Source organism: Microtus ochrogaster, linkage group LG4, assembly GCF_000317375.1.
Source record: "Microtus ochrogaster isolate Prairie Vole_2 linkage group LG4, MicOch1.0, whole genome shotgun sequence".
Lineage (NCBI taxonomy): Eukaryota > Metazoa > Chordata > Mammalia > Rodentia > Cricetidae > Microtus > Microtus ochrogaster.
Window position 1 is genome coordinate 43,215,170 of NC_022030.1, and position 14,966 is coordinate 43,230,135.

General features: G+C 40.6%; 1 protein-coding gene across 1 annotated transcript in view; it reads right to left on the bottom strand.

Moving 5' to 3' along the window:
- The window catches only part of Pth2r (parathyroid hormone 2 receptor), an 81,960-nt gene extending 68,984 nt beyond the window's left edge, over window positions 1–12,976 (bottom strand). Inside the window, exon 1 of the mRNA XM_005361457.2 lies at window positions 12,768–12,976. Coding sequence (XP_005361514.1) covers window positions 12,768–12,872 — 105 coding nt within the window. The 5' untranslated portion in view covers window positions 12,873–12,976. The remainder of the gene's footprint in view (window positions 1–12,767) is intronic.
- Window positions 12,977–14,966: the final 1,990 nt, after the last annotated feature.

The window sequence follows — 14,966 nt, forward strand, 5'->3', positions numbered from 1 at the left end:
TGATAGGCTGTCCTGGTGTGCTTGCAGTGCCCTCCTCCTTTCCCAGTGCAACCAAAAGCAGCACAGAAAAACGAGAATGATGAGGGCCACAAAGATCAAGCAAAGTACCTCAGGTGTAACCCCAGCAATCATCATACTTGGGAGACTCACCAACGTCGCAGCTCCGCGTGTCGAGTTCTGAATCCTATTTGACCCCTCACTCGGTACCAAAGCTTGTCCCAGCGTCCCAGGCTTCGGCACCAGTTGCGGCAAACTTCCTGACCAGCAGGAAGGAACAGCCACCAGAGGAGGATTCTTCTCAAATCCTGCAACCCTAATATGGAGTTATCTATCAAGCGAGGCTGGGGCCAAATGCCATCTTGTAATGGGAGCTATTCAAATCAGCTCCCAGCATCTAGGTTCTTTGGGATTGTGAACTGTAGGCTGGTTTTTCTTTGCTTTATGTCTAAAAGCCACTTATGAGTGAGTACATATTATATTTGTCTTTCTGGGTATGAATTACCTCACTCAATATAATGTTTTCTAGATCCATTTATTAGCCCGCAAATTTCAAGAAGTCATTATATCTTCTGCTTTGTAGTATTCCATTGTGTAAATATACCACATTTTCCTTATTCATTATTTGGTTGAGGGTCATTTATGTTGTTACCATGTTCTGGCAATGATAAATAATGCTTCTATGAACATAGTTGAGCACATGTCCTTATGATATGTATGAGTTAACATCCTTTGGGTATATACCTAAAAGTGGTATTGCTGGGTCTTGAGGTAGGTTGTTTCCTAATTTTCAGAGAAATCATCATACTGATATCCAAAGTGGCTGAACCAGTTTGCACTCCCTTTAGCAATGGAAGAGTGTTCCCTTTACCCCACATCCTTTCCAGCATAAGTTGTCATCAGTGTTTTTGATCTTGGCCATTCTTACAGGTGTAAAGAATCTCAGAGTTGTTTTGATTTGCATTTCTCTGATGGCTAAGGATGTTGAGCATTTCCCTAAGTGTCTTTCAGCCACTTTAGATTTATTTGTTCTCTGTTTAGGTCTGTACCCTATTTTTTTATTGAATTATTTGTTTGTTTGATGTGAATTTCTTGAGTTCTTTATATATTTTGGCGATCAGCCCTCTGTCTGATGTAGGGTTGGTAAAGATCTTTTCCCATTCTTTGGGCTGCCATTTTGTCTGTTGACCATGTCCTTTGCTTTACAGAAGCTTCTCAGTTTCAGGAGGTCCCATTTATTAATTGTTTCTCTCAGTGTCTGTACTGCTGGGATTATATTTAGGAAGTGATCCTGTGCCAATGCATTCAAGTATACATCTCACTTTCTCTTCTATGAAGTTCAGTGTGGCTGGTTTTATGTTGAGGTCTTTGATCCATTTAGACTTAAGTTTTGTGTATAGTGATAGATATGGATATATTTTCAGTCTTCTATATGTAGATATCCAGTTATGCCAACACCATTTGTTGAATATGCTTTCTTTTTCCATTTTATATTTTTTGTTTCTTTGTCAAAAATCAGGAGTTTGTAGGTGTGTGGATTGATATTTGGGTCTTGATTCAGTTCCATTGGTCCTTCTGTCTGTTTTTATGCCAATACTAGGCTGCTTCCAGTACTGTATCTCTGTAGTAGAGCTTGTAGTCAGGGATTGTGATGCCTCCAGAAGTTCCTTTATTGTACAGGACTGTTTGGGCAATCCTGGACTTTTTGCTTTTCCATATTAAGTTGAGTATTTTTCTTTCGAGGTCTATGAAGAATTTTGCTGGGATTTTGAGAGCATGGCATTGAATCTGTAGATTGTTTTTGGTAAGATTGTCATTTTTACTATGTTAATTCTACCTACCTAAAAGTATGGGAGATCTCTCCATTTTTTGGTGTCTTCTTCAATTTCTTTCTTTAAAGATTTAACGTTCTTGGCATACAGGTCTTTGCTTGTTTGGTTAGAGTTACTCCAAGTATTTTATGTTATTTGTGGCTATTGTGAAGGGTGATGTTTCTCTGATTTCTTTCTCAGCCCATTTATAATCTGTGTGAAGGAGGGCTACTGATATTTTGAGTTAATCTTGTATCCTGCTATATTATTTAAGGCGTTTATGAGTTGTAGAAAGGAAAGTATGTATTAGCTTAATATAAACATAGACAAATAGTAAATGGGAATGTAAACCATTTTTTGTCTTGGACTCAAATTTAGACAAAAAAAAATCTTTTTAGAACTAACATTGTATTGATAACCAAAGAAATCCGAGTCCCTTCTACGTCAGAACTCAAAACCCCTGTTGTGGGAACAAATGAAATGCGGTGGCCAGCCACATGATTGCTGCAACCCCAGTACTTATGGAAGATGTGGGCTCCCAGGACAGCTTCACAGTGTGCACTCTGTCATTTGGGGAGATTCCTGACATGCTCCATGACTACAGAGTTCATTCCATTTGGAAATGACAAGCAGACAAAAGTTACCTCTATGAAAGCAGTGCTGGCCTAATTTGATATGTGATAAACTGTCAGGAAGATCCTTTCCTCGGGCAGTTAGCAATCCGAATTTGAGATTACAGAAAATCAGAACATGGGCCAAATGATAGATGGGTACATAATAGCATCAAAGGCCAGTGTCCAAGCCATTTGTAACTAATGCCACCCCTGAGGCAACACATCTGCCACTAGCGCACAGCTGTGTCATCCTGGGAGAAAGTAGAAACTAGGAAAACCAGCATGACTGATATCAGTCAGCAATGAGAAGGCCATTTCGAACAGAAGCAGTAATATTAAATCACTACTAGTAATATGATCACTAAACTATTTTTTTGTTGTTGTTTTTTTTTTTTTTTTGAGACAGGGTTTCTCTGTGGTTTTGGAGCCTGTCCTGGAACTAGCTCTTGTAGACCAGGCTGGTCTCGAACTCACAGAGATCCGCCTGCCTCTGCCTCCCAAGTGCTGGGATTAAAGGCGTGCGCCACCACTGCCATCACTAAACTATTAACTTGTAAACAACAAAGGAAACTCCATATATGCACAGTAGTAACAACTGAGCATATCAATTAAGAGCATAAAGAAAACTTAACATGATGACTTGTAAATTACATAGTCTTCTATTGCCTTTTATAAACGTGAACCCAGCAAGGCTACAGAGGTCTCTCGAAGTGCTTGCTAGGCAATTGTGATGACTGGAGTTTGAATACCAGCACCCAAACAACAAGGGTAGTATCAGTTCACAACTGTAACCTACTCTGAGCAGAGAAGGAGGATCTCAGGGACTTGCTAGCTTTTGACCCAGAAGAAACAATGAAAGGCTTAGGTCCAAGGAGAAACCCTGCTTTAAATGAAAACATGTAGAGTCATAGAGACGGTCATCTGACATCCTCTTCCTCTCTGACATCTACAAGTATAGCCAGGGGCATTCATCCACACACACATGTAGGCATACACTCAACACAGATACACAGACACCCACACTCACACAGATATACACTACCAAATCACAGAAACACACACTCACAGAGTAAGCACATAAATCATTTTTAATGGCAAACCCAGGAGTTAAATTAAGCCTTAGTTTCCCCATTTTCCAACATAACGATGTGACTATCAACCTTTGTGAGTGAAAGGGAAGAAGCCAAAGAGAAACACTTCTCAAAATAGGTTAGATGTCTGAGCAGTGTAGTCAGCAGTTCTGGGAACAAGCAATGGCTTCTGGGAAAGGAAATCTATGTATTGTCAGCAAAGCCGGGTCCAAATGAGAGCAAATGGTTACACTTAACAATATTGTGAGATGTGAATGTACTTTGGGACAAGACACAAGACATGGTCACTTGAGAACAGGACATAGGTCAGGCTCATTTCCCCTCCTACTGAACTATCATCACCCCAAGTTTGTTTTAGGCGTCGTCTCCAATTTAGAAGCATTTCTAAAACTGTTGAACAGGTTTTTTGGGAGGAACATGGTCCAGTGTTCCATTTTGATCCCAGGAATTCTCACAGTCTGGAGCATGAGAGGCCTTCGGGGCACCCACTGGTTGAACTGTTATGACTGCCATTGTATTTTTGGTTGTGGAAGGTTCTCAGTTTTCTAGGATCTATACAAAGAGCAAATATTATGTTGTTTTTGAAGAGAAACTTGCCCAGTTGTATACTTAGCCAGTTAACATGAAGAAAGTCCTTAGCAAGTCTATGGAATTTGTTAAGCAAAATAGGCTCACAGAGAATGAGAGATTATGAACCTAAAGGTGCTGGAATTCAGTTTTATAATTTTCAGGGCATCCTTACTGTGTTTTCTGCTAAACAAGATGGCTATAACTGTTTTCTGATTCTCTGATTTGTCTTCAGGGTCAAAGAAGGAAGCTGATTTCATGGTTGGTTTTCATAAGAACTTACTTGCCACAAGCTAGAATCACCTTAGTAGAGAGCCTTCTGTGAAGAATTGTCCTGAGGGCCTTAACTGATGTGGGAAGCTGCACCCCAACTGTGAGCAGCACCTCCTGGTAGCAGATATGAAGGAATGGCAGAAGGACAGTTCTTAACTGACCTGATGACCTTGCTTTCCCTTCCCTCTGGCAGTTCTGATGCTGCTGATAATTCCTTTGCTGATATCAGAACTAGTATTTCCAGGCTTCCTTTGTAAAGTAAGGACCAAAGGACTCCCCATGAACCTTTTGGTTTTCAACACTATATCGGGACTGCTGAGGCTCTTAGCCTCAAGGACTAAGCAAGGACAAGGTTCACAGCCTCTCAGGGTATAATTCAGCTGTTGCTGCTATTTTAGCATAAGATGGAGGTTTAGAAAAATCTTTAATATCTTTAATAAATATATGTATTCATGCCATTGGTTCTGTTCCTCAAGAAAATCCTCACTAACACACATATTAATCAAATACTCTTACTAATATACACTTTATAATAGTCATAGGTGATATGGCTAATGGATATGATTGCTATCAGAAAGAAATCAGGTTCTAGAGCTATCGTAAGGAATAAAAGGGGAGCATGGCAGATAGAGGGAATTAATTCTCCCTCCTGCCAATTCAAAAGCCTGCAGCAGCACCTAATCTCAGCCAATCACTTTTTATTGAAAAGAGCTTGGCTAATCCAGTCAGAAGAAAAATACTTTTATTTTCTTCTTATTTGTACATTTTCAAATCAAGACTCTCACAATCTGTGCATAAATGATGTTATTACTGCTGTTTCACAGGGGGGGAAAGAGACTCAAAAGAGAATAAATGAAGTGCCACTTTAAATAAAAAAATAAAGACTAACCCAGAGAGGTGACAAAAGGGGGAAAGACTGGAGAAGAGGCATTTCGTGTTCTAGCAGTTGACCATATAACTGAAGCCAGAGGCAGGAAAATAAACCGGATGTCAGAGATTTAGTCACAAGGATTTGAGAAAAGTGCTAAGAAGTTAAAAATGACTTGGTGCATTGCAAAGAAAAAACAAGTCTAGCTCCCTTCCATCCCTTTGCCTCTGAGCTACTGGAGCTGAAGAGATGGCCCAGAGTTAGTGCATCCAATAAGAACTCCACAGAAATCCATCTTATCAGGGACATAAGATTTCTTTGTACTTTTCACTAGAAGACAAAGGACAAGAGCCCTGGCTGTGAGCAGGAGGGGAAAAAAACTATCCTCTGCACAATGGGGCAATAATCAACAGTCAAATTTCAGTCTGCTAAAACAAAGAGTGCCCTAGCTGCCCATGACCCAAGACTGTCCCCATAGCTCTGTCTACTGGTGCTGGCTCGGTGGTACTTCTGTCTCTTAGGACTGCCCGGAGAGACTGGGGCACAGAGTGTATAGCAACTACATGAGTTGATTTGTGTACTTTCTCCCTTACTTTGCACTCACAATTCTCTATCCCCACATATGTCTCTGTGAAACACGCCCTTTTATCTATACACGTTTACACAACATGCATTAGTACCGTGCATTATACATGTGTGTTAGTGGAGTTTTCTCATTATCCGACTTCTCTGTCACATCTCCTCCTGCTTTGTGATCTCATCACACTGGCAAGAGCATATTTAACCCATTGCTTTTTGCTGTGCACAGTACCCCATTATGAACACTCACATTGTGCCCATGTCTATAGCCGCACAGACCTGCTTTGGCGCTCATTATAGACAAAGGTGAGAAATTCTATGGGCTACCTCTCAGGGGAGAGCATTACTGAGCGAAGGGGGTGTGTGCACACAATGTAGCTGAGGGGTGCCTCCTGACAGCCACAAAAAGGGCCCCAGCAGGGGATGGAAGCTCTGAAGCCAAAGGGCAAATCATAGTTCTTTAATGGCAGCTATCTGCATTTGTACATTCTCTGACATCTCAGCCCACTTCCTCCATCTATAAAAATGTAAGTAATGACATTGCTTATCTCATGGAGTTATTGTGGGAATTAAATGGGACACCAAAGTGCTCAGCACATTATTGTGTGTCTAGTCAGCAAGTAAGTGGAGTCATAGGTTATCTTTTTTTGCCATCCACTAAGATGTTTGACCTTTCAGAAGACTGGATCTTCAGAATAGGTCTGTAGCGCTCACAGACCCCCGCCTCATTGCACGGACAGGGACAATAAAAGCAGAGAGAACTAGGTCTGTACACAGGGTTTACTGAAGATGGAGTATGATCTGAGTGTGTGACCCAGGTTCCTGAAGCTGTTCTTCCCCTTGCTAGACAAGGCCCACAGCAGCGCTATCACTCCATTCACAGTTGCAGTGGGAAAGCAGAATCTACCCACTGGTCTCAGCTTACATCAGGTATCACACAGGCTTTACATACTCCCATCCACAGCATGAGCTCCTGGGAGTTTTTCCAGACACCGTGATCTTTTATATCACGCTTCCCAGAATACACACTGTGCATCAGTCTATGGGCAGAGACTACTTTTTCATTCCTGGCCACCCAGACCCGAAATAACCTCACAGGAAATGTATTAATTGAAACACTGCTTAGCCAATCACATAAGCGTATTGCTAGCTAGCTTTTACATCTTAAATTAACCCATCTCTATTAATCTTGTGGCCTACCAGTAAGGTTCCGTCCAGCATCTGTCTCCTGTGGCACCTATGGCTTCTCTCTGACTTTGCCTACTCTCTCTCTACATCTATCTGCTTGGAATTCCCTTGCCTTATTCTACTCTGCAATAGGCTCAAAGCAGCTTATTCATCAACCAATGGTATTCACAGTTTACATAGGGGAATCCCACATCACCTTCCCTTTCCTGTCTAAATAAAAAGGAAGGTTTTAACTTTAACATAGCAAGATTACATACAACAACACAGTTCTCAAGCAAGAATTATAGTTACAATATTTATATCTTTATCTTTTATCATAACTAAGGAAAATGATATTTGTTATTCAACTCCATCAAAGACCCCAGAAGGATAAAATATTACCTAAGTTAACAGGAAGTGCATTGTAAGCAACTTCCAAAACTCTAGAATTGACAGAGACATCTTGCTGCCTGGACAGTCACCCAAAGTTCTTCTGCAACATTAGGGCACCCAGTCTTCAGCCTACAGGCCCATAGTATGCAGCAGACTTTTCAATGAAGCAGGAAATTCCAAAGAAAGTTCCACCTGTATTGGCAGTTTATCAGTCACTTTCTTCTGTGTTCTGCAGAATGCCCAGGCAGACTCTTTCATGAAGCAGGAACCCCAAAGAAGTGTCTCACCTTTAGTCAAGTTCAGCAGTCATTTTTCTGTGGGTCCAGTTCATATAACATAACATCAAGCAGTCCAGGCAAGAGCAGTTTCTTGCCCAAATGGCTAGCAAATTCCATAAGAAGCCTCTTCGATGCCCATCATCCTCTTAAAGTAGATTGGTGCTGCCAGGAGCAGATGTGTCTCATTGTCATAAAAAGTCCTCAGTTCTTAAAACATTTTAAATGTCATATTTCTGTTAGTCTTTGAGAGGTTTGAAGAATGCCTATGCATCTGAAATACATCTCTGTACATCTAGAAAACCTAACTAGCATGACTAGATGCTTGACTATTATAGATTATCTATTAACTTGTATTTCTTAATTATACATTATATTTCTAAATTAGCTTCACAAACACAATGCCTTAACCAAGAGCAGGAATGAATATATATATATATATATATATATATATATATATATATATATATATATATTAGATGTATAACAGAATTGACCTTAAGTTTGTATTAATAAACCAAGATCCATACCAATGCAAAGTATTCATCTCTATAGCATATCACACTTTTAATGTAAACAAACATTTATAAACAATATTTGGGAATTTGGGCATAGTTCTCTCCAAACTGCTTTTTGTTGAGTGAAGCATTTTGGGGTGTTCATGAAGAACTGTCAGATGGTCTTGGTTCATCAAACCACATTAGTCTGGAAGGAATCCACAGGTTCTCATCCTCTGTGGAAACAAAATTAGAACATCTTTTCCAAAACAAGATATCATTAGACCCAAATTTTGAAGTCAAGATACCTTTAAAGTATATATGTTGTGCCGGGCGGTGGAGGCGCACGCCTTTAATCCCAGCACTAGGGAGGCAGAGGCAGGTGGATCTCTGTGAGTTCGAGGCCAGCCTGATCTACAAGAGCTAATGCCAAGACAGGCTCCAAAGCTACAGAGAAACCCTGTCTCGGAAAAAAACTAAAAATAATAATAATAATAATAATAATAATAATAATAATAATAATAATAATGTATATATGTTGGTATATTCATAGCAGCACTGTCTGTCATAGCCAGAATCTGGAAACAACCTAAATGCCCTTTGACCAAAGAATGGATAATGAAAATGTGGTACATTTACACAACGGAGTACTACAGAGCAGAAAAAATATAATGACATCTTGAAATTTGAGGCAACTGGATAGATCTAGAAAACATCATATTGAATGAGGTAACCCAGACCCAGAAAGACAAATATCATTTGTACTCACTCATAAGTGACTTTTAGACATAAAGTGAAGAAAACCAGCCTATAAATCACAATCCCAGAGAACCTAGACAACAATGAGGACCCTAAAAGAGACATACATGAATCTAATCTACATAGGAAATAGAAAAAATACAATATCTCCTGAGTAAATTAGTAGCATGAGAACCATGAGAGAGGGTTGAAAGGGAGGTAGAGTAAGGGAAGGAGGCAGAGAAAAATGTATAGCTCAATAAAATCAATAAAAAAAGAAAAAAGTACATATGTTGCTCTAAATTAGCAGCACATATAATGAAATGTCTCTCTGTACTTATCTCCTTCACAGTAAAAAAAAAATTCAAAGAAAATACAATAATATACGTAACACAGTCTCACTGTGTATTTTCCATATTTACATGGCTTTTTTTACTCCTTTAATCTATGACTGTCTGTACTCTGTCCCTTTAAAGACTTGGCTTTTTTGTTAAACTGTTTACTTCTTTTTATAGCTTTTCCTTCTCTCTCCCAAGCCTATGTACATTTATCCAACACCGTGACCCATTTAGAGGTCTTTTCCATCTGGATTTGTCTTTATTGCATGTGTATCTGTAATTATTTTTGACTATTAACATGGTGAAGGCATATTCACTGCCTCTGAGAGCCATGCACATTGCCCAGCTCCAGGGTCACAGCAGTCCATATCACAATTAAGCAATTTGTAACATGCTGCTCAAGGAACCCATTTAAGTGCTCAGCCTCCTGAAAGAGCCAGAGCTGTTCCCACAACTAGCATGAATCAGGAAGCCGCCATTTTGAAACCATATGGGTTTTTTTTGTTGTTTGTTTTCGTTTCTGTTTTTGTTTTGATGCTAATGCTGAATTAGGAAGACCTCTCTTAAAACAGTTGTGACACCCCTGTTTGTCACCAGCAAACAGAGCCTATCCAGGAAAAAAAAAAAAATGTGGCTACCAAGAAGCCATGCTTAACTATGTTCTTCTGTGTCTAGAATTCCTTTCCAAGCTTTCTCAGGTTTTATGTGAATGTAGTCAGGCACATGTTGGCATCAGAGGCTGCTTGATTATTCCTAGCAACACAGACCCAAAATAACCTCACAGAAACTGTATTAATTAAAACACCACCTGACCAATCATTTAAGCATATTGCTAGCTAGCCCTTATATCTTAAGTTAACTCATCTCTATTAATCTGTGTATCATCAAGTAGTTGTGGCCTACCGGTAAGGTTCTGTCTAGTGTCCAGCATCTGTCTCCTGCATCACCTACATGGCTTCTCTCTGACTCCTCCTACTCTCTCTATATATATCTATCTGCTTGGAATTCCTGCTTTGCCTTATTCTGGGCTGCAATAGGCCCAACGCAGCTTTATTCATTAACCAGTGATATTCACCACATACAGAGGGGAATCCCACATTACCAGTCTGCCTTACAGCCAGCACCACAGATCTTAACTCTCTCCTGTTCCATGTCCTTTCATTTTTCCTGGCATTCCCCACTCCCTCAACAAACCTCTTACACCCTTATCTCTGACTCTAAGTCTGTCTCCAGGGAGACCCACTAGCACAGTAGAGAAATGCATATGGTGGCACTTGCTATCATGTGATCATCTGGCTTTAAGTCATGCACTGCTGCACTCCTCAATGACATCCAAGTTATGAGTGCATGAGTCTTAAATTGTGTCTTGAGGCAAGACTACTTCTTTACAAAAATGACAGCTATCTTTACAAGAATCAATGACCACTGATCCATGTTATCTATTTTGTGATGTGATCCAATGTCAATTGACAAACATTTATTCTATACTAGTCTATTCTACTTAAATTTGTCTTCTTTGGTGTTTTCTCAATATTTTATAATTTTTAAATATAGGTATAGCTCTGAATATATTCATCACTTAATTAGCACTCCAAAGATAAATCAAGACAGATGCATTTTTTTCATAAATACCTTGTCTCTTACTCTTTAGCTAATAGAATCAGTAGGTAACATTTGGTTAAATAATACCTACAATGTGTTTCAGCTCTATTATTATTACTATTAACTAATGAAATTTCAGAATGTATAATATCCATAAACTAATACAATAAGTCAAGAATTATAGAATTTTTTAAAAAAGTCCAATATAATTCTAAGACAAAAAACTGAAGGTCAGAGGATATATAAATATGTAAAGGTAACTTATTGAAACCTACAGTTTTTCTTTTAAGATTAAAAATGTAGTATGTAACATGTCATCATACTGTAGGTTTATGAATCCCTATACACACACACACAGAAGAAAAGAAGGTAAGAAAAGAGAGAGAGAGAAATCAGTGTCAAAAAAAAATAATTCCCAACCAGGAGGAATTTCAACACCCAGCGCCATCTGGCAATATCTGCAAATGTTTATTGCTGTCCCAGTGAAAGCCGGGGGGAGGCCACTGGCCTCTAGTGGGCAGAGGAAGAGCCTCTGCAGAATGTCCTACACCGCAGGAGACAGTCCAAGGGAAACAGGTACATCACTCAAACAGACAGAGGTGCTCAAACCGAGGTTCTACTTGTTTTATTGAGAGCAAAAGGCAAATGAAATATTCTGCTTATGATTTCACAGTGATTCATTTCTTTATTGAACTAAATAATATCTCTCATTTCTTGAGAGAAGAAACTTAGAACACTGAGTACCAGAGAGGGTCGGAGTAGATCTGCCCCTTAGACAAAAAGATGGTGGTTTTGAATTTTATCCAAATATCTTATTGGACAGGAATGTAGGAGGCTCCTTAGAGATCACAATGGAAATTTACGATCCAGTCTAGAAGGCTTTCCCCCAGACACCCATAGTTCTTCCGTTCGTTTGGAGGCTTCTTTCAAACTTAAAAGAACCTATTTTTAAGTACCCATTGAATGACACTATTTGGTTTTGTTGTTGCTGCTGTTTTGTTTTGTTTTGTTTTTAAACATAATAAGTCTCCATGAAACGTTCTGATATGCGAGGTAAAGGATAGTATTTTTCAGGACACGTATTTTCTAGAAATACCTTCTGATTTTATGTGGCTATGACTATGGCAGATTAGTTATTTTTAACTGTATCTTCTGAATTATTAAAATTTAAGCTGGTCATTTAAAAGTCAAAGACATCGTTTAAAATACCACAGGAACATATTCATGGGTGCATTTAACTGCCGAAGAAAATGTTTTTAAAAACAAAAACAAACAAACAAACAAAAAAAAAAACCTATTGAATCTTTATTTGATGATCAACGTGCGCCCTCTACCGAATCGGAGAGATATAATCTCGGATCTGTTTTAATTCTCAGGACTCAACCCGCAGAACACCACTGCAAGCATCTTTCTAGTTAGTTAATCTGAAAAAAATAAAACTGTGAACCCTATATATACTTTGACTAAAAAAAAATAAGTGAGGATGAACTGTTCCTTGCACTACATTAAAGAGCCCCATTATGAGAGATCTCCCAGAAAATCCCCAAACGACAGTGGCAATCGGAAAATTACAAGACCACCGCTACTCAACCCAAGAACCGAGTGGTATTTGTATTAGGTCTAGTTCCTTTGCTCCTGTATCAGAGAAAGAGAGTTACACTTTTACACTGTGCCATTGATCCTAGAAGTTTTAAGCTCTCAAACACAATTGTGAGTTAACAACAGACAAAAAAAAAATCTCTGAGGTGGTTAAAACAAATATCCCGGGAATTCCGTGGAAGAACAAAGTTCTTCCCATTCCAGCTGTGCATTCCCCGATCCCAAACGCTGGTAAAACGCCCGGAGCCCGGGACCTCCCGCCTAAAAAGGATGCTAGTGAAAGGCGCGGTAAGATAGATGCTGGAGAGGGGCTTGCATTGCGGGTTGAAGAAGCAGTCGCCAATACCCCAGTTCTTACCTGCGCTCCGACCAGGAGACAGCTGCGGAGAATCAGCCATCCACAAACGTAGGGTAAAGCCTCCAGCCAGGCCATGTCCGGAGCCGCCCAAGGCACAAGCAGCATCTGGGTCCCAGATTCGACTACTTGGCCAGTGTTAGGCAAACTTGTGATGGGGAGTGAGGTACAGTTGGGCAGCTGGAGCGCGGGAGCCACCGGCTGGGAGTCTCAGGTCTGGCCGCCTGCACCCCTAAGTCTGAGAACCCGGATTCCGGGTGTGTCAGCTCCGGGTGGTCCCGCCTTCCACAGTGCACAGCCTCAGGGAGGTGGTGGAGGATGCAGGAGCGTCCTTTGCCTGTCACTCAGTCCGCAACCCAGGAGCCCCAGACCAAGAGATTCCCGAGGCAGGGCTGCTGCCACACTAGACTCCCGCTGTGTATGCTTCTCTGTAGTGTGTTCTGAGTCCCCACGCAATCTGTGGGGACGCCTTGAGTCCTAGGAGGAGTAGCCCAAAACTTTCCTCCTTCCCATATGCGTGCTGACCATCCACCACCACGAAGCCACTGTGACAGTCTTCCGGGGGATGGGGGTGGGGCTGTAGGGTCGGTCTCTGTAGCTGTCCACTGCACAGTCTACATACAGCCCCCTGAAGACCGCTGATTCATTTTCTCTTCACTACAGTGATATTTCCTGGGTAGGAAGGAATAGAAGAGGACAGGTATGTAAGCAGTACGTGGAGTGTGTGAGTGTGTGAGTGAGTGAGTGAGTGAGTGAGTGAGTGAGTGAGTGAGTGAGTGAGTGAGTGAGTGAGTGAGTGAGTGTGGTTTCCACAAAAATTACTAATGAAACATAGAATTTGGGGTATAAAAGGTCATGAGACCTTCAATCCTGAGAAAGCTCACAGTCCCAAAGGAAATGTTCTGGTTACTTCTGGCAGCGTTTTTGCTGTGTGGCTTTTTGAGTTTGTTGGGTTTTGCCTTTTAGTTATCCATGAAGACACATTCTGACCAGCATCGGGACCTACCGGTGCAGTAAAATGCATGTTTCTTCCCTTCAGAGTCACTGAAACACCCCTACGATTGTCCTCAGATGGGGAGTTTTGTGCAGATCACAGAGGATTGTCTTCAGTCGTTTAAACGCAGTTCTTAAAAAGGTGTGCTCAAAATGGAGGCTTATTACAAATACTCGAACACCACTGGCCTCTTGCTAACCCTTCTCTCACTTGGTCTGATAGTAATTTTTAGAGAAGGAAAAATTTATTTCTACTGTTCTGGGGAGCCGGTGGTCTGGCAGAGTGGGTTCTGACTGCAGGTTCTTCTCAATATACCCTCACATGGCAGAAACTGTGAGGGTATCTACCAGATCCCCTCATTAGAGCTCTGCTGTTTATGAGACCAGGATGGAGCACCTCAGCCTCACTTCCTGGAGTTAAGCTGCAAGAGTATAAATTCTGGGAGAACATACATGTTCTGTCTATCGGTGTTCTCTTTGGGAAAGCTGAGCTTAAAATACCGCCTCCTCTAAGGGAGGAGCTCAGTAACTGTTGCAGTTGGACTTTCTTTGGACCTCCAACTCCCAAACAATGACAAGAAGACTTTTATGAATTGTGAAAGCTTGGCCTTAACTTGGACTTCTTCCCAACTAGTTCTCAAAACTTTAACCTATTTATATTAACCTATGTTTTGACATTTGGCTCTTTACCTCTCCTCAATATAGTAGGTCTCACTTCTTCTGTGTCAGGCTGGCAAATGCCCGACCTCTCAGACTTCCCTTAATGTTCCTCACTCTCCCTAGATGTTCAGCCTATTCTCTCCTGCCTGGCTGTTGCCCATTTAGCTTTTTATTAAACCAATCAGAAGGTGCCTTAGTTGAGACAAATCTTCACAGTGTATAAAAAGATTATTCCACAACAAAGTGTACTTATTGTGGTTAGTATTGCTGCTGCTTCTGATGCTGCTGCTACTGATGATGATGATGATGATGATGATGATGATGATGATGATGATGATGAGCCGGGGGGAGCGATAATTGTGGTTGAAACACCTCAATGGGCAAAGGGCTGTGGTGAACAGAATACTGTCTATATTAGAATATGCTCTCCAAATATTACTTGTACAACTTTATTCTCACCTTAACTTTTAATGTTTTGATCAATGCCAAAAGTTTCTCCTTTTAATGTATCTAAATCTACCCAAGTTTTGTCTCACAATGCTGTGGATC